At 32.1% G+C, this 20,010-nt stretch overlaps 1 protein-coding gene and 1 pseudogene across 3 annotated transcripts in view; one reads left to right on the top strand and one right to left on the bottom strand.

Moving 5' to 3' along the window:
- Positions 1-20,010, top strand: part of Nup98-96 (nuclear pore complex protein Nup98-96) — a 54,145-nt gene that overhangs the window by 4,008 nt on the left and 30,127 nt on the right. For 2 of the 3 annotated variants that reach the window (XM_087413469.1, XM_087413467.1), the window contains exons 2-6: positions 9,354-9,427; positions 10,468-10,692; positions 11,252-11,488; positions 11,573-11,773; positions 11,857-11,940. In XM_087413469.1, the coding sequence (XP_087269595.1) occupies positions 9,397-9,427; positions 10,468-10,692; positions 11,252-11,488; positions 11,573-11,773; positions 11,857-11,940 (778 nt within the window). In that variant the 5' untranslated portion in view covers positions 9,354-9,396. Of the gene's footprint in view, positions 1-4,405; positions 4,758-9,353; positions 9,428-10,467; positions 10,693-11,251; positions 11,489-11,572; positions 11,774-11,856; positions 11,941-20,010 lie in introns of those variants that run through there. The other variant, XM_011061496.2, reaches the window with a different exon arrangement.
- Positions 617-1,051, bottom strand: LOC147910926 (histone-lysine N-methyltransferase SETMAR pseudogene; annotated as a pseudogene).

The raw sequence follows: 20,010 nt of genomic DNA, 5'->3' as shown, positions 1-20,010 counted from the left end.
GTTTCTGGTGCGAAGATATAAAGGCCATTCTATTAGGTTGGTGCGTATGAAATGTCGGATTTTTAAGTGAATATATAAAACTGCATATCTTTTTTCAAAAGCTGTTTATTTAATCAAAATATGCTTCATTTGTTTCAATATACTTTTCCCAACGAGATTTTAATGCATAGATGCCTGTCTTAAAGAAATTCTGATGTTTAGAATCAATAAACTCTGATATGGAATTTTTCAATCTTCATTTTCTGTCTTCATTTTCATACTGTTTAGCTCCTAAAAACTGTTCTAAATGTTTAAAAAAATCAAAGTCGGTTGGCGAAAGATCCGGTGAATAAGCTGGGTGCTGCAAAATTTCATATTTTAATTCATTTAATTTCGCAATTGTTTTGTACGACGTATGCGGCCGAGCGTTGTCGTGGAGAAGTATTGGACCATTAACAAATAATGGGCGTATAATTTTCAATTTTTCATGCATTTCATCAATATACTGGCAATATTTTTCGGCTGTAATTGTCTCCCCAGTTCGAAGGAATGAGTAATGAATTACTCCAGTCACATTCCACCAAACTATTATTAAAATTTTCCGTGGATGAAGTGATGGCCACAAGCCTCATTCCTATCAAGCCACCGAGCACACTTTTCCTATTGTCGTAAAGAATCCATTTTTCATCACAAGTAATAATCCGATCGAAAAATGGCTCTCGATGAAATCGGATAATGATGAGCATACGTTCAATCGATCCAGCTTATTTCGCTCGATTAGTTCGTGCGGTACCCATTTATCCATTTTTTTCACTTTGCCAATTTCAGAAAGGTGTCGCAATATCGTTGTATGGTCAACTTTCATTCTGGTAGCAAGTTCCCTTGTAGATACAGTTGGATTCGTTTCCACCAATGCTTTCAGAGCATCATTTTTCACAGACGTTTTGGGTCTTCCACGTGGTTCATTTTGTAGGGAAAAATCACCAGACCGAAATTTTTCAAACCAACGCTGCACTTTTCGATCGTTAACAGTATTCTCCTCAAATGACTTAAATGGTGGATTAAAGGTCATTCTGTATTGGTCGTATCGTAGATTGACGTCGCAAGTCAATCTTGTTGCTTCAGCCAATCCAATACTTCAATTTTATAGTCGCATGATGCTTAAGACGCTTCTGATGCTACCAATATAGAATGGCTTTAATAGGTAACAGTTGTTTAACAATGTATTGTATTTAAAGGCTCACTTATCTAATGTTCGATTGTATTTGATGATGCCCTCAAATATCGACAGGAATAGGTGATCGGCGTCCCAGACTTCTGCAACTCGAAGTGGATTAAACTATTGGTCCTAGGTCTCGCAGAAAAGCTGCTCTCTCTTTCTCTCTCTCTTTCTCTTGCTAGTGGATGATTATATCGTGCAGAGTTATCAAGGAGATGGAGCATCCATAAAACATTGACTCGAGTTAGCTTATTTAAATGTATATTTATAATTCACACCGATACATTACTTACTAATAGTCTACTTATTGCTAATTATTTGTAGATTTAAACATTTGAATTGACGCTTGAAGAATTAGAAGAAAAAAAATGAAGACTAATACTTTTAGGCCTTGGAATTAGAAAATTAAGATTTAGAAATTAAGTTCTTCTAGATTTAGACATTAGGCTTCACACATAGCACTTAAATTAAAACAGTGGCGATTGGTCGATCAACGGGAGGAATCGACGATTCGCGCGTGACCGCTCGGGATGACGCGCGTTGTTACTCTGCCGCTCTCTTACATTTTCGCCGTGGGCGTTCCTAATTCCCCCTTCCGCAATGAGGAAAAGCGTCAGATACGTCTCTAGATGGTCTCTAGAGATTGTCTGCGCTACTCCAAGTCTGTTCAAAATTATTACTGGACAAAATGAGATTGTAACGGACGTGATAATAGGAGAAATGTGGATAATTTTTTTGATGCATACGTTTATGCGACTATGGAAGTTTGTATGGATATACTCTAATAGCTGTTCAGTATCGTATTGGATCGTATCTTTCAATAGAAAACGGACGAAGCTGAGACTGTTTACAGTATAAGTAAAGAGAATGTGTCGTAATTAATGTATCGGAAATCCATCGAGGCGAATTTACGAATAATTAAAATTCAAAAGATGTGTATTTTTAGGTTAATTTGATCGTAAATATGAATTAGCAAAACTTTTTTGTTTGCCACTCTCTCATTGTGAGACCGGAATCAGATTATGCATTGAAGATTGAGATTAAAGATTAAAGATTGAAATTTCACCCATGAGGATACAGAAATTTTGGCTCCTTTTGTTCCGATTGGTCAAACTTCAATCTTTCTATCTTCAATGTGTCTAATTCCAGCCTAATGATAACGGACAATTGGAACGCAACTTGTGTCGTCGTGTGTACGAAAGTATCTAGGGATATTGTAATTGGGAAGTACCTATAGTACAATATATGGGTCATCTAAAAAGTATCCGCGGTACTTTGTCACTAGATATATGACCATCAACACACATCTAGTGACAAAAAACCGCGGATACTTTTTAGATGACCCAATATTTCATTACGTATAATGACGGAAAAGTATTAGAACAACCAATCAGAAATTTGTCCGCTAATAAAATTTAGCGCTAAATTCAAATGCAGTTGGTAAAAATATTGGGTCATCTAAAAAGTATCCGCGGTTTTTTGTCACTAGATGTGTGTCGATGGTCATATATCTAGTGACAAAGTACCGCGGATACTTTTTAGATGATCCAATACATACATAACAATTGTAAAAACAAAATTAAAATTTGAAAAAGTACAAAAGCTCGTAAATGAATAAAATAATGGAGTATGAAATAAAATAATATTAATAAAATTAATGACAATAATGTTAATAAATATAATAATATTAGTAAATGTAATTTGATACTTAAGATCGGCTCAATGTACGACTAATGTACGACTCTTACAGTTTTGAACATAACACGTGGGCATTTCTACAACCCAAATAGAATATGCTAATTAATTATTTAGAAAAAAGATTAATAAATTACAATAAAGGAAATAATTTATAAATGAATGAGAAGCACGATTTTTTATAGATATTGTTATATATACTCTAACTGTTATTACTTAAAGAACTTCGCTCTTAATCACTCATCGGCCACTTCGAACTGAACAAACTTTCGAAAGAATAATGCAATCAAGAAGAACACGAGATCTGATTTACACACGACGTGAGACTCCGCTTTTTGATCACTTCTAACCTAATGTATTTATATACATACGTAGCATATGTAGCAACTATGATAACAACCATGTTGCTTTTTACAATTTTGGACAAAATTGTGATTGATTTAGGAGCAACCATCATTTTGAATTACTGCACATCCTCGGGATTGAAATACCTTATATTCTTATACTATGGAAATACTCATTGTAGTGTCTCATCGTTAAGCAGGCGCAGCAATATATCATGACGTGATTGCAGTAACGGAGAAACCGTAGGTTCTCTGCTTTGATCGAGATTGATATCACCAAAAACATAGCCGCTAATAATGTGCAAGAAAATATGGACGGCTGAATGAAAACGGGATTTTGTCCCTACTGTATATCTTTATACTGTGATTAAAGAGCCTCACAGAAGCTGCATTCGGCAATGCAGATCTAAGATGTCGGAGTGCTCTTTTTCTACAGTACACGTGACATATGCTATATACTCCGACGCCTCAGATTTATATTGGGTCATCTAAAAAGTATCCGCGGTTTTTTGTCACTAAATGTGTGTTGATGGTCATATATCTAGTGACAAACCGCGGATACTTTTTAGATGACCCAATATTACCGAATGCATTTAGAGAGAGAGTGGCAAATTGCATCACGTAACTCGTCTCCTCTGATTGGACGTGGGCACGTGCAATTTGCCACTCTCTGTCTCTCTCTGTGGCTGTAATCAAAGTCTCGCTATAAATGCTTTGAAGCATTTGATCAATTAGAAGAAAGAATTTTACAAATTGACTAATCAAAAAAATGCTTCAGAGCGTTTGCAACATCGCGTTGCTCATACCTTCTGTAATTATGGATACTTTCCATTTGATGACACAAGTTGACACATTCGTCGTTCTTTCTTGACATTTAAAAAATGACAAAGATAGAACAACACTTGTGTCGACTTATGTCATCAAATAGAAAGCACCCTATGACCACTCACTGAGCGTTCAATGAATTTTTGTATCTGTTTGGTCTATATTTTTAAATCTAACGAAATATACCAATCAGATGCAAGAGCTCACTGAGCGCGTAAGCGATATAGTACTGAATGCATCCATTATAGCATATTAGAGATATACTATAGTATTTGTAACATATATTATAGCATTTCCCTAGTCATTTGTATGTGATACTTTTCAAGAATAGGAGTCCAGAATTTTGGAATCGATCTGTATCTTGAAACGAGATGGAAATTATTGTATAAAAGTGAACGAGAATTTTACTAGAATACTGATAATTTCATTGGTCAACACATAATAAATTTGTTCATTTTTGTAATTTTCATTGTTTGAAGATACAAAATCGACTTCCTTGTTCATTTTTAATTACGATGTTGGTCGCACTGCAAGCTTTGTAATCTTATTCGTAATATTCGTACATATTCAGTTTCACAGTTTCATGCAGTTTCTGTCTTAATTACGTTTAGATGCGGTTGTGTCAAATTGGCGGATAATTGTGAAAGATATCTTTGTGCTTCGAGCACGAATTTACATAAACTTTATCTACGCAGGTAATCAAAGTTTCAAGTATGTGTAGTAGAACAATTATCCGTTTCGTTCGGATAATACGCAAAAATATTTCCCTCCCCCTTCTCCCCGCGCACATGATAATTCTGGTTTAACCAGGTTATAATCATAGCGAATCTAATGTATTATATGTATTTTTATCACTGAAACACGATGAACGAAAAAGAAGCCTAACGATTTTTATATAATTTTTATAGAATTTATGTACATACATTAAGTATATTAAGTATATATTAAATATGTTAAGTATTTTTATGTTTTATTTTACTTTATATATCTTAAGTATGTTGGAACGCAGGAACTAAATCCATTAGAAAACATTGTTTTCGTATTAATCTCCTTTTTTGTTTATGACTTTGATAAGGTGCTTTGCACGCATAATATTGCGCATATTGCATCTGAAAAAAATGTAACTTATATTTATGATCTTAGGAAACAAGGAACATTCTAGCAATATTGTAACTTCATATTTACTACTATTACAGTACATAGTACATCATTACATAAGAAATTCTAGAAGAGGAATGATTCATTATTTTATTGTGTATGAAGCAAGATCCAGCAAATGAGTAAACAAATGGAAATGAACATTTGCTTTGTTAAATATGAATACTTATGGTGTATTTATTATATCAAATTATTTCTATTTGTTTATATTTATTTGTGGACTAACAGTTTTGTGCTTTATAATTTATGAAGCATTGATTTTTTATATTCCAAAGCACTGATGAAAAGTATGACATGTAACTTTCTGTATAAAGTTGCTTTTTATTTAGGAAATACAAGGCTTGTTCTTCTGTGGAACTTTTCCCTTCAAAGAGAGGGGGAAAAAAATAAAAAAGATAAACTATGTAAAGAAGTTGCGTTAAAAAGAACAGGCTTTCAGTTAACAAAAGTATTATTTTATCTTTGTTATTTATTGAATGCCAAAAGGATAGAACAACATTTGTGTCAACTGTAAATGCATTCCGTTATTCACTGTGAGTAGTAAAAATCTATCCTATTATAAAAAAAAGAAATTTGCTTCCGTTACATGTCATGGAAGTAAATTTCAAGCAGATATATTAAAAATATTTAATATTATCAATGAAAATGAAGTTTAAGTAATTTAATTTTAACATTTATTTATTCAAAATTTATTCAAAATTTCACGCAAATCTACATAAAATTTAATAACAAATGTACTTAGCTTTGTAAAATTTTATGAAAAGTACACAAAAAGTAAATTTCATGTACATATACACAAATATACTTTTCAGTTGCAGATACATTAAATTTAATTTAGTGTCATAAAATTGAATTTATGTAACTTAAAAGTATATTAAATTTCATGACATTTTTAACAGTGTATAGTTCCATGTTACATATATTACGGATTTTTATTACTTACAATGAATATATATAACAGAATGCAGCCTGTGTCTCCTACACTTAAAAAAAAAATTTGTTTCTGTTACATGTAATGCAAATAAATTTCAAGCAGGTATATTGAAAATATTTAATGTTGTCAATGATAATGACAACACAGTTTACGAGTAACTTAAATTTAACGTTTACGTACATTAAAATCAAATGCAAATTTATATAGAATTTAATGGAAAATGCACCAAATTAAAAAAAAATTTATGAAAAGTTAAATTTTATGTACATGTACACAAATATACTTTATAGTTACATACATAATGTCATGAAATTGAATTTAATTTGTGTAACTTATTACTTTACTTTAATTTTAAGCGAGACTTAAAACTCTCTCTACCTGTCTCTCTATTAGCTTTAAAAAAAGAAAGAGAGATTAAAGTCAAAATAATATTGATGCAATCGAGTTTTAAAAGTACTCAATTAATACTTAAATTTCACATTTTTTTTCAATATCTTATTAATGTATCTATTTTATTATGGTTTTATTTTATATTATTTATATTATATTATTTATATTATAATCAAAAACTTAATAATGTGTAATAAAGTGATTTTTAACAATCATTTGTAGAGATATATTATCATTTGTGTTGCTCTAAGATGTGAATAGAAAAGTAAAATTTCTTTTATAAAAAAATTTATTTAAAAAGATTTTTTAATTTTGTTTAACCTGCTATCGGAAATTTTTATCCTTTGTTGACAACCTATTCATCAAACTTTAAGGCTGATTTTTATATTGTTCTGAACTGTAAAAAAATCTGAAAAAGAATCTTAAGTACTTAAAAGCTTTAATAAGTTGTTACTATCATAGAAATTGGATTACATTTTGCTTATTTTTTTTTACAAATTTAAATTCCTATATTAGAATTTTTCTAAGAAGATTAATTATTCTAACGCTGGTGATAGATACTGTAACTTTCAAACTTTAACTTGAAAAATATTTAATGAAAACATACTCAATGAAAAGTTATTTTATTATAGTGTTTTGAAAAGCTCTCAAAGTAAGTTACAAGAATATATAATGAAAAATGAAGGTTAAATTAAAAAAAATTTAAAGTGACTTTGCCCTGACCTTGACAACGCCATCCAAGGTTAGACCAATGGTATCTTATGCCCTCTCGAAGACACAAAACTTTTATCTAAGGTGTTTTTCCCTAAAATGAACTGTTCAAGAGATATTTGAGGTGGTCAATTAAAATGGGGCACCCTATGTGCGTGTGTGTGTGTGTGTGTGTGTGTGTGTGTGTGTGTGTGTGTGTGTGTGTGTGTGTGTATATATATTTTTTTTAATATTAACATTTTTCTATGTACGAATTTTTTTAGAGTGATGATTTCGCCCGGATCTGTAGATATATATATATATTAGGTGTAGTAAAAAGAAATCCATTATTTTTGCGTAGACGAGATACAGCCATCTATTGGAAAAATAATGGATTTCTTTTTACTACTCTTAATATATATGACAGCAAAAGAGTGAGAACGAGAAAGAGAGAGAGAGGGGGGGGGGAGGCTAAATATACTTTTAATGTAATTTTGATTTTAAATTTATAGTTTAATTTTATATTTATTGTATTAATATAATTTTAATTTTTAATTTAATATGGTATAAACATTAAATTTTAGTATACACGCACTACTTAGAACCAAATATTTCTTAAACGATAAAATAAGTTATTTAAAAAAGTAGATTCCAATTTTGGAACAGAAAGACAAGAATATTGACAGGATCAAGGCAACATTTTTTTGTGGTTACAGTATTTCCACATATGGAAAATACTCTTTCGAATCCAGCGGATTTATGAGATAATGGATTCAAAAGATTGGATTCGGACGGATTCGGATATCCAGATCCGGAGAGTATTGTATGTCCCGAGAAATTGATAATAAAATGCAAAGTACATCAGTATTGCAATTAAAAAACTTTAATGTTTTTAAAATACAAATAAACATAGTGCGTGTGCAAAATAAATACGCGATGGCATTGTATTTAGCTGATTTGGCTGCAGATAGTTGGAATCAAGCATCGCAGAAACAGGCAATCGATTTATTCCGATTATCCTTTTTATTATTGTACAATAACATTTATTCAGCAACGATTTTTACTATGACATGAGAGCATAAGTTATTTCGTATTAGAAATATCTTGGATATCTCATATTACGATTTTCACGCCTTACGGTTTTACAATCATCAAATCTAATTTCTGTAATTAAGTAATTCAACATATCATGTATTTTTCTATTAGTACAATCTTCTCTACTCTATCACCACATAAAAAATTTATTGCCAAATATTTATTTATTAAATAATAAACATTGTTTAAAAGCTCATCTCAACGAAACTTGAAGACATCTAAATTCTAAAATCTTTTTTTGCAACGACTACAGGCATGATCTAATAATGAATTTTCCACTAAATAGTTTTCAATTCAAGAACAATAAATTCATGGTGGAAGCAATAGATAGCGTTTATTAGTTTAACAGAAATGTCGCTACCTCAGGCGCCTATCTCATAATAGGAGGCTTTCCTCTATATATGTGTATGCGTGCGTTTATTAGTTAACAGAAACGTCACTATCTCATATTAGGCGTCTATCTCACAATAGGAGGCTTTTCTCTATATATGTGTGTGCGTGCGTGCATAAAATTACACATGAAAAAATAAAAAAAGACTACAAAATCTTTCAACAAATATATTCTTTCACTTAAAAGTACCTTGATGTACTTTTAGATGAAAAAATTAAGAATAAATAGAAAAAAAATTGTTTTATATCTATTAAAACGAAAGTATATTTACAATATTTCAATTGTTTTAGTATTTTTAAAGATATATATATTACAGAATGTTATTAATAATAGTTTATTAATATTGTTTGTAAAAACATTGATCATTGAACATATTGTAAAGTAATAATTCTTGGATTGATAACATTAATCAGTGTGATAATGGTAATAGAATTCTTGATTAAGTAATTGGTAATAGAATTCTTGATTAAGTAATTGGTAATAGAATTCTTGTAACAATTTTCATTTTTTTCTGGAATACATAATATATGCTAATTATATTATATTATAATATAACAATTATATAAATAAATTATATGTTAATATAAAAAAATTATTTTATACAGAGATAATCTTAATTTATTTTTATTTCAGGTGGAATCTCTAATAAGATTCTGTAATTTACTTAACATTAAATATGTTTGGACAAACTGGAAATACATCATTCAGTAAGTACATTATACAAGATGTCCCGAATTTAAATTGCCAAACTTCAAGAGCGTGTAGGGAATAGATAAATTAAGAAAAAAAGTTCTTTAGAGATGATAAATTAGAAAAAAAATTCTTTATGTTCATTTTTGCTTGTTATTGAGATATGCTCGTTTTTTAGAAAATCGCAAAACATAATGTTCAGAATATTATTATTTTCAAAGCGGAATATTATTGTATCAAAGCGGAGTATTATTGTTTTTGTGTACAGCCAGTCATAGAAAAGTTACACTTTTTTTTTAAATGGGTTTCAGAATATACTCACCGACCCATTCTTATTTGTGGATCCATGAATAAGAACTAATCGCTCGGTGAAGCAAACTTTCAAAACTTATTAAAAAAAAAAATATTGCAGCCTTTCTCCCTTTCTGTGATCGGCTGTACGACTTCAACGATAATGCTTTAGAGGTAGTGTGAGAGTATGTACGTTGATTTCCAGACATAAAAGCGCCGAATCGGCAATTGATTGCGTTTAACAGAGAAAACTAATCAGTTAGCGCTTAGTGATTCTTTAATATGATTGGTTTTTATCTTTAATTCTTTACTGGATCTAAGTATAGGAAAAAGAATCAATTACATCAAAGAATCATTAAGCACTAACTGATTAATTTTCTCTACTGAACGCCATTACACTAACCAGATCAATATTTAGCAACATAAGTTATCCATACTATATGCAATGCGTGTGACTATTGCAAGAGGTCAACATTTTGAACAATATCTGCATTAGACAAGTGATGAATAAATAGTATATGAATAGAATGAATAAGTAATAAATAAGTACAAAAATGAAAACTGTTTTGCTTTTTTTTTGCGATTTTCTTCAAAACGAAATAAGCATATCTTCAAAAGATTTTTTTTTTTTAGTTTATCGATTCCCTTCACTCTCCCAAAATTGGGCCATTTAAATTCGGAACATCCTGCATATGTAAATATTATCTAAGATTTATAATTGAGAATTGTTTTAATATGTATTTTGAAATATATATTTACTCTTAAGGTGGATTTAGTACAGCGACGCAAAACAGTCCGTTTGGGCAATCTGCATTTAGTAAATCCATTACTACAACAAGTTTTGGTAGTGGCGCAACACCTGTCTTTGGTAGTAGTAATACTTCATCACTCTTTAGTTCTAAACCTACAGGTTCTACCACAGGTGGCTTATTTGGAAATACCACAACACCACCGGCATTTAGACAGCCAACTAACACTCAGTCTTTTGGAGGTAACAATTTATAAATTTATCGTTTTATTTGCATGTAAATCAATTAAAAAAAATATTTTTTGTATGTATGTATATATTTTCCTACATGTATTTATGCATGCACAAAATATGCAATATACACACATTTGAAACATTCTGATCATTCATTATATACAAAACATTTTACAATTTAAGGACTCGAAATATTTTATTATACAATATTTGACAATAATTTTTGCAAATTATTCATATATTTCAAGAATTATTTGTATATTTAAAAAAGATAACAAAACATAAAAAAACAATTAAAAAGTTAAATTGGTTTATTAAAATTTATTCAAAATAATGTATTTTATATTCATTTTATTATTTTTTGTAATATAAAACATTTTTATTTAACTATTGTACACACTAAAATTTATTTTATAATGGTAGCAGGTAGCTTTTTTAAATCAATAAATATAAGCATTAAATTGGTAAATATTAAATGTGATTAGCAAACAAACAAATCTAATTTGATTTACTGATATTCTATATTATACATTGTTAAAGCCTGACAAATGCATTTTTATTTTTATAGGTTTTGGGACAACAAATACAAGTACCAATCTTTTCGGCACCCAACAAAATGCTGGTACAAACCTTTTCGGTACAAGTACAGGGACTTCGGCATTTGGTCAAGCGAACAAACCTGGTTTTAACTTTGGCACAACATCTGGAACTAATCTATTTGGACAACCACAACAGAATGCACAGCAAACTACTCCGTTTGGTCAAACCAATACCACAAATACAAATCTTTTTGGTACAACTACAGGTAGATCACGAGCGCAACTATGTATATATAATTAAGTTAACAATACTTAAAATTTTAAGCACTTTGATTTCTCTTTATGTACAGGTTTTGGCAATACTAACCCCACTACTATACCAGCTGGTACCGCTGTGAAATTCACACCTGTCATTACAACTGATTCTATGTCAAAAAATGGAATATCACACAGCATTTCAGCCCGTCACTGTTGCATTGCATCTATGAAAGAATATGAATCTAAATCATACGAGGAATTACGTTTTGAAGATTATCAACTTGGAAGAAAAGGTATATTGTATATTGATTCATTATTTTAACCTAAAATGAAAAGTAAAATGTTTTTTGGCTTTTTTCTTTTTTTTTTCAAACAGGTCCACAAACAGGTCTTTTTGGGACATCGGCGCAGACATCACCATTTGGTAGTGCAGCAGCTGGTACTAGCACAGCTGGAACAGGTAAGTTACACGATATAAAATATTTATTAACTAAATAGGAATATTTATATTGACTCATAAAATCCCAAAAGACATTATGCATTTTTCTGTTTTAAATCCTTGTAACTTAAAAATTTTAATCAAAATTTTTAGGCCGCATAATTAGTATTTAAATATAAAAAGAGCTCTATCTGAAAATCAAGTTGGAGATGGGATAGAGTATCTGAAGAAAAAGATATAAAGCTTGGAAGTGCAATTAAGAATAAAAGTGATTTCTTTTTTATTGATTGAAATATTTAAATAATATAAAATAGTTAAGGACTCTTAAAAATTCAATAACAATATAACGATAAACGGGCAAATAAGAATGGATTTTTTAAAATTGTGAACGTATAAAGATTATTAATAAGAGTTAAATATATATTGGGTCATCTAAAAAGTATCCGCGGTTTTTTGTCACTAGATGGTGTTGATGGTCATATATCGGGCAATACTAATCCGATTGTGTCAAACGAACGCGCGTCTGAAAGATGACATTTTAAGTTACATTTTTTGTATACAAAGTTTGGTGATTCATCAATCGTGTCAAAAGTTATATTGATTTGAAAATGAGTGAAATATCTGAAGAAATACGCTATGTGATGCTTTTTTACTACAAAAAAGGCAAAAACGCAGCACAAACATGCAGACAAATTTGTGAAGTTTACGGCGCGGATGCTGTAAGTGAACGCAGGACGCAGGAGTGGTTTGTTCGATTTCGTTCTGGAAATTTTGATGTCAAAGATCGACCTCGCTCTGGTCGGCCAGTCACTGAAAAAGTCGATGAAATTTTGCAACTGGTCAAGCAAGACCGGCATGTGAGCTGTCAGGAGATAGCCAATGCACTAAGAATCAACCATATGACAATTTGGAATCATTTGAAAAAGGCTGGCTACGCAAAGAAACTCAATGTTTGGGTGCCACATGAATTAACGCAAAGAAATTTGATTGATCGAATTTCCATCAGCGAAACACTACTAAAACGAAATCGACCCATTTCTGAAGCAAATCATCACAGGCGATGAAAAATGGGTGAAATACAAGAATATTGTTCGTAAAAGATCATGGAATAAGCGACGAACCACCACAAACGACTTCAAAGCCTGGATTGATGGCAAATAAGGTGATGCTGTGTGTATGGTGGAATTGGAAGGGAGTCGTCCATCATGAGGTGTTACCACATGGTCTAACGATTAATTCAGAGCTCTACTGTTCACAACTGGATAGATTACAGGAAGCGATTAAGGAAAAACGACCAGAATTGATTAACAGAAAAGGTGTTGTCTTCCATCATGACAACGCCAGACCACACACATCTTTGATGACGCGCCAAAAATTGAGGGAGCTTGGTTGGGAAGTTTTGATCCACCATATAGCCCGGACCTTGCACCGTCTGACTACCATTTGTTTCGATCTCTGCAGAACTCTCTTGATGGAAAAACATTGGCCGACAAAAGAGCTGCCGAAAATCACTTGAAAAAGTTTTTCGCCGCAAAAAAATTTTTAAACCACAAAAGTTCTACACGGATGGAATTATGAAATTACCCGAAAAATGGCAAAAGGTTATAGATAATAATGGCTAATATATACTTGATTAAAATTGATTTTCAATAAAGAAAAATTTCATTCAAAAATTGAACAAAAAACCGCGGATATTTTTTAGATGACCCAATATAATGGAAACTAGAAATATTATATATGTTTATAGCTCTTACATTGAGCCATCTTCAGATATTATCCTCCTCTCGCTTTATATTATCATCGTCAAAGGAATAAAAAAACATGATGTAATGTGTTCCGATTTATGTAGCGATTTTGATGACTGTTACATGGAAGATGTCCGATACTTACAAACGATTAGATGGTCGAGTATTACGGAATGTTATGATATTCATCATGATTGCAGTTACTGTTTTGTAGGATGAACACTTCGTCAAAATCATTATTTAAAAATGTATAAAATATAATGACAACAAATCAGATAGTGACGATAAATATACTTCACAGTCCGTATGAGAACAAATTAATTTTGTGCAAAAAGCGAATCCTCCAGAGATATTATTTTAACGTTATGTTAACGGCACGGCAGACCGTCATTATTTCAACAATGGCCCTCGCGGTTGATGCAATGTGATTTCTGTCTAGTGCTCTGAATGTCAACGTGAACAAATTCAAGCAAGCGCGGGTAAACATAATTGATTAGTATATAATATCTTCAAATTTGTAATTTCTTGGTTGTTGAATATAAATTTATATGTTAGATTCTTATTTGCCCTAGATTGTATTTATTATTTATTTATATAGAGTCCTTTATTACTCAAAAAGTAGACAAAAATGTTTATTGAACGTTTTTTAGTAAAAAAACAGAGGTCACTTACCTTTCTTTATTTTTCACTTGTAATCTTTATATTTTATCTTTTTTTCTAAAATTTCACCTTATTACCGATTAAATTTTTGAAACGAGTCACTATTTTTATACTTAAATACCAATTACGGTCTAAAAATGTTGATTAGAACTCGAGTTACAAGAATTTAAAATAGAAAAATACATTGGTGTCTCTTGGGACTTCAGGGGATCTTAAAGTGAAGTCTGAATTCCAACGAGAATTGCTGTTTTAATAAATAAAATGCGACACATTGACATATCTTTGGATGCATTCAATACTCCAATCACTCACTGAACGCTCAGTAAGCGATTGTGCCAGAGACACGAATACGCGCGTCCGCTCGACTTACTATTGTCGAAGGTACGGCCCACCGAGCGCACGACGCGCGAGCCGCGAGGAACGGGAATGGCTTACCAGGCGCGCCGCACCGTTTGAGCTTAGATGCTCGCGACGGTAAGCCCCGCGCGCTCGGTGAGCCGTACTTTCGGCAATAATAAGTCAGAAGGACGTGCGCATACGGCTTTAAACGTTAATATCTCGTTAATTAATACGAGCATTACAAAATGGTAGAGGACTTTTCTACTCACAGTTTAGTCCACTCTACCTGCTCGGGACGAGTGGATATATTCATGCCACTCTGTATATATATATATATATATATATATATATATATATACAAGGTGAGGAAAAAGTATGGAAACCCTGAAAAATCTCAAAAAATATAAGTTTTACAGAAAAATGTTTCAAATAAAAGTTGTAGGATTTAAAAAAGTCTATTCAATAATTTCATCAATTTGATCCTGGCTGGCATCGTTAAGGTTAAGTCAAAGTCACCTTTTAAATTTTTTTAAATAGAACACCTTATTTTTTATTGCATATTCTTATAGTCTTTCTCAATCTTTTCAAAGCACTATAATTTTATTCATTTTGGGTCAGCCGTTTCAAAGTTATTGAGTATTTTACAGTAAGAAGTAATAGACACCCGAAAACAAGGTCGGAATATGATCTAGCCAACTAAGGCAAGATCGGAAAATGATCCAACCAACTAAGGCAAAGTCGAAGGATGATCCAGTCAACTCGGAGGATGACCTAAGAGTTTAGATCATCCTCCGATCTTAGTTGGCTGGATCATATTCTTTGTCTTCAGGTGTCTGTTACTTCTTACTGTAAAATACTCAATAACTTTGAAATGGCTGATCCAAAATGACTAAAATTATAGTGCTTTGAAAAGATATTGAGAAGGACTATAAGAATATGCAATAAAAAATAGGATGTTCCATTTAAAAAATTCAAGATGACTTTGACTTGACCTCAACGATATCAGCCAGAGTCAAACTAATGAGACTATTGAATAGATCTTTTTAAATCCTACAACTTTTATTTGAAATATTTTTCTGTAAAACTTATATTTTTTGAGATTTTTCAGAGTTTTCATACTTTTTCCTAATCCTGTATATATATATATATATATATATATATATATATATATATATATATATATATATATATACACGCTTATGGCATTAAATAATTATTGAATCTAAAAGATTGGATGGAAAGCGCTTCATATCTTGCTTCTGTTCTTATACTCCAAAATACAACAACCCGTTTTCTATAATACAACATTATATTATTTCTTACGATAAGAATTGTGATTATAAAATAAAGTGTTAACTTTATTTTCTTATCTTAACAGATAATTATTTTTTCTTTAACAATTTTGCAAATTTTGTTAATATTGTTCAACACATTAAGCGGAATATTTGATTATACAATAATTAATATAATATTTGATTATACAAACATTAATATAATATTCTTACTATATTTTATAGAATTTATTACACTTCAGCATTTACATAGCCAAGAAGGGGACTTAGTTTACATAAATTTCTTATCCACATTCATCCTTCCATATTGCTAGTATCTAACTCTAAAAATAAAAAAAAAAAGATTTTCTTAATATTCTTATTCTCATTTGTTTGAATATCACAGTATATGTTCCTCTATCTTATAATATTTATTATCTACATGTCACAGCCTGACCATTGCATATATTATACTACATAATACAATATAATATTGGGTCATCTAAAAAGTATCCGCGGTTTTTAGATGACCCAATAGTACGATTTATAGTTACAACTATACATAGATATGTCGCAGTACAATATATATTCCTAATATTATATCACAGCATTTCTAACCGTATCTCACACATTTCTAGAATTGTGTTCGCAAATTTGTTCTCCTACCTAAATATATTACTCCTTTACCTCGCTAGTTGTCTTTTCCTCCGTTTTCCTTTTCCTGATCTCTTTTTTCCTTTCTCTCTCTAATTTATCTAAAACTTTACATTTAACTGAATCTAATTCTTCGCTCCAAAGTTTCTTTCATATTTCCTTCTTATCCTTTCCTAGCTCCCTAAACCAACTATATACTTTTGAACATTCCTCCACTAGTGTTCTATACAATCTATCCCTATTCCGCAAAATACGCATTCCCTGTATTCCTTATCTAGCCAATTTATTTCCTTCCTCCATATTCCCGCATTTAAGCCCAACTAAACCTCGCATGCCCGTTTTCTATAATACAACATTATATTATTTCTTACGATAAGAATTGTGATTATAACACTTTATTTTCTTATCTTAACAGATAATTATTTTTCCTTTAACAATTTTGCAAATTTTGTTAATATTGTTCAACACATTAAACGGAATATTCATGCTTTCGGCCACTTCCACTCTACATAGATTTTCCTTCCTTAAATAATTGGGACATCTATTTTCTGTATCAAACTCTTTGTACCTTTTATTGTATCTCACATCCTCATCCTACTATCTTCCCACTGTCTTTGCCCATTCCTTTCTCTCCTAATTATTTCCTCCTCTAACCTCCCTTTATTTCCATCGTCCCCTAATTCCCTAGCACTTATACCCCATCCATTCCTATTGTAAAACCTTTCTCTTTCTTTACCATATATAATCCTTCCATTTATCCTCTTCTTTTTCTTTTCAACAACACCAAAGTAAGTCGTCTTCCCTCCTTTTCTTTAATCTCCTCTCATATCTCACGGCTTTCCCCAACCTATCCTTAATTTGTTCATAACTAATTCTCTCATTATCACATATCAGAATGCAAAACTCTATGTTGAATATCCATCTCACATAATCTAACATAATTTTCTCCAGACTTCGTCTTTCTTTCCATCCCCAGATCTCCATACTTCATAACACTTTGTACTAGGTATTTAAACAGTACCCATCTCCTTACAAAATCGTTTCTGCATAGTCTTTCCCTAAACCCCATACCTTTTTGGCCGCCCTCCCTTTCCTGCTCAATTCTATTATATGATCTTCATAATCACTTTTTCTAAAAGTAAAGCCTAAGTATTTAAAACATTGTACCTCCTCAATCTCTCTACCCTCCCATTTCCATGCTTTCTTTTTTTTCTTCTCATGATTATTAAATATTACTATCTTTGTTTTTTCAGCGCACAGTTCTAGTTTCCTACCTTTTAAAAATTTCCTCAGTGTATCCATCATGTCTAACAGCGCAACCCTATTTTTCGCTAACAGCACTATATCATCTGCATACGCTAAGTTCCATATCCTTATACCTATCGCAATTCCTCCTATATTTCTATTTTTTAACTCTGTCAAAGTCCGCAATATACAAATTGAGCAGGAGTGGACTCAGGACACTTCCTGCCTAACTCCTCTTCTTGTCTGGAACTTCTGTTAAATCTCTGTTTGTTCTGACCGTAACCTCCGTGTCCTCATATATGTACTCCAATCTCCTTATCAGTTGCTCCTTCCATATTTTCTTAATAACTCTCATAGTACACTTCTATCTACTCTGTCGAAAGTTGCCTTCAGATCCGCAAAGAGAGCATATACTTTTCTCTCTCTATTTTCTGTCTGCTTACTCTTTTGAAGATCAGATGATTCAGTACAAATATATTATCCACCGTCGACCTGCCTTTTCTGATTCCTGTTTGCGTCTCCGGAATTATGTTTTTCTTCCCTATCTCTTCTTCCAATTTAATTCTTAGGATCTCCGCATACCATTTGTATTCTGTACACAATAACAATATCCCTCTATAATTTCCTACCGATTCTGTGTCTCCTCTCTTATACAGGGTGACATGAATATATGGCCCCACTCCCGAGCAGGTAGAGTGGATTAAACTGAGTAGAAAAGTCCAGTACCATTTTGTACTGCTCGCAATAATTGACGAGATATTAAAAATAGCCGAATATGCACGTCCTCCCGACCTATTATTGCCGAAAGTATGGCCCACTGAGCGCGCAGGCCGCGAGGAGCGGGGCTTACCGTCGCGAGCATCTAAGTTCAAATGGCGCGGCGCGCCTGCTAAGCCATTCCCGCTCCTCGCGGCTCGCGCGCCGTTCGCTCGGTGGGCCATACCTTCGACAATAGTAAGTCGAGCGGACGCGCGTATTCGGCTATCTTTAAACGATAATATCTCGTTAATTATTGTAAGCATTACAAAATGGTAGAAGACTTTTCTACTCAGTTTAGTCCACTCTACCTGCTCGGGACGAGTGGGGCCGTATATTCATGCCATCCTGTATAATGACACAATAATACTTTGCCTCTAATCTTCAGGTATCTCTTCTCTTTGTCTCCAAATTTGTCCCAATAGTTCCATCATCCTTCCATAACATACCTTCTGCATATTTCCACGCTTTCATCGGGAAATCTGTACCCATCCATCTATACTCATCTATACCCATGGCCTTCTTGTTCTTCTTTAGTGCCCCTCCTAATTTCTTCGTCTTTCAACTCCTCCACCTCCTGTCTTTATTTGCCTCCATTTCCTCCTTTTCCTGTGCATCCATCTCAGTACTTAAATTCATAAAATGTTGCCTCCATTCCTCTGTCAATATTATTATCTATCTATATCCTCTTGTTTCTTTTTTTGTTTATAAATTTCCATACATCTATCTCTCTCTTCAAATATCTCAATTCTGTTTCTTTTTCTTCTCTCTTTTCTTTTTGCTTCTTCTCCTTCAGCTCCTTAAATTTTCTTCTTTCTTCCATGTATTCTCTCCTACCTATTTTTCCTCTATTTCCTATATATTCTCTGTATTTTCCTCTTCTTTCTGGAACTTCTATCCTTGTGTCCTAGTCTCCTTGTATTCAAATCTTTTGGTTTTTACCTTCCTCTTGACCATCGCTCCATGCACAATTTCCTTGATTCTCTACCATTTTTCCTCTATTGTTACTTCTTTTTAGTCTGCTTCGCCAGCTAAGATTTCTGTCTTCTTGATATTCTATTATGGTCTACTTATTCCATACAAATATCTCCTTTACTCCTTGCTTTTTTTCCTCTTTTTTTGTCTTCTGCGTCTCTTCTTCTCCTTCCATGTTAAGCAACAGCGGCATGTGATCCCTATCTCCTATCGCACACAAATTCCCTTACGTTTTCTCTTATACCTTCATTTGCAATCACATAATTCCCTGTCCCAATCTCCTTTCGTCGATCTGTTTAAAATGTACTATCCTTTTCTCTGTGCCCAATCTATCAACTCTTTTCCTCTGTTTCCTATCATTTTGTCTTTACTTCTTCTTTCTATTTCTTCTTCTTCCCATTCAACACTATCTAATTCGCCTGTTCTTACATCCCCATCTATTACTA

Source organism: Acromyrmex echinatior, chromosome 1 (genome assembly GCF_024713525.1).
Source record: "Acromyrmex echinatior isolate Ae372 chromosome 1, ASM2471352v2, whole genome shotgun sequence".
In the NCBI taxonomy this organism is placed as follows: Eukaryota; Metazoa; Arthropoda; class Insecta; order Hymenoptera; family Formicidae; genus Acromyrmex; species Acromyrmex echinatior.
The sequence above is the reverse complement of the archived record's forward strand: the minus strand, read 5'-3'. Positions and strand labels throughout refer to the sequence as shown.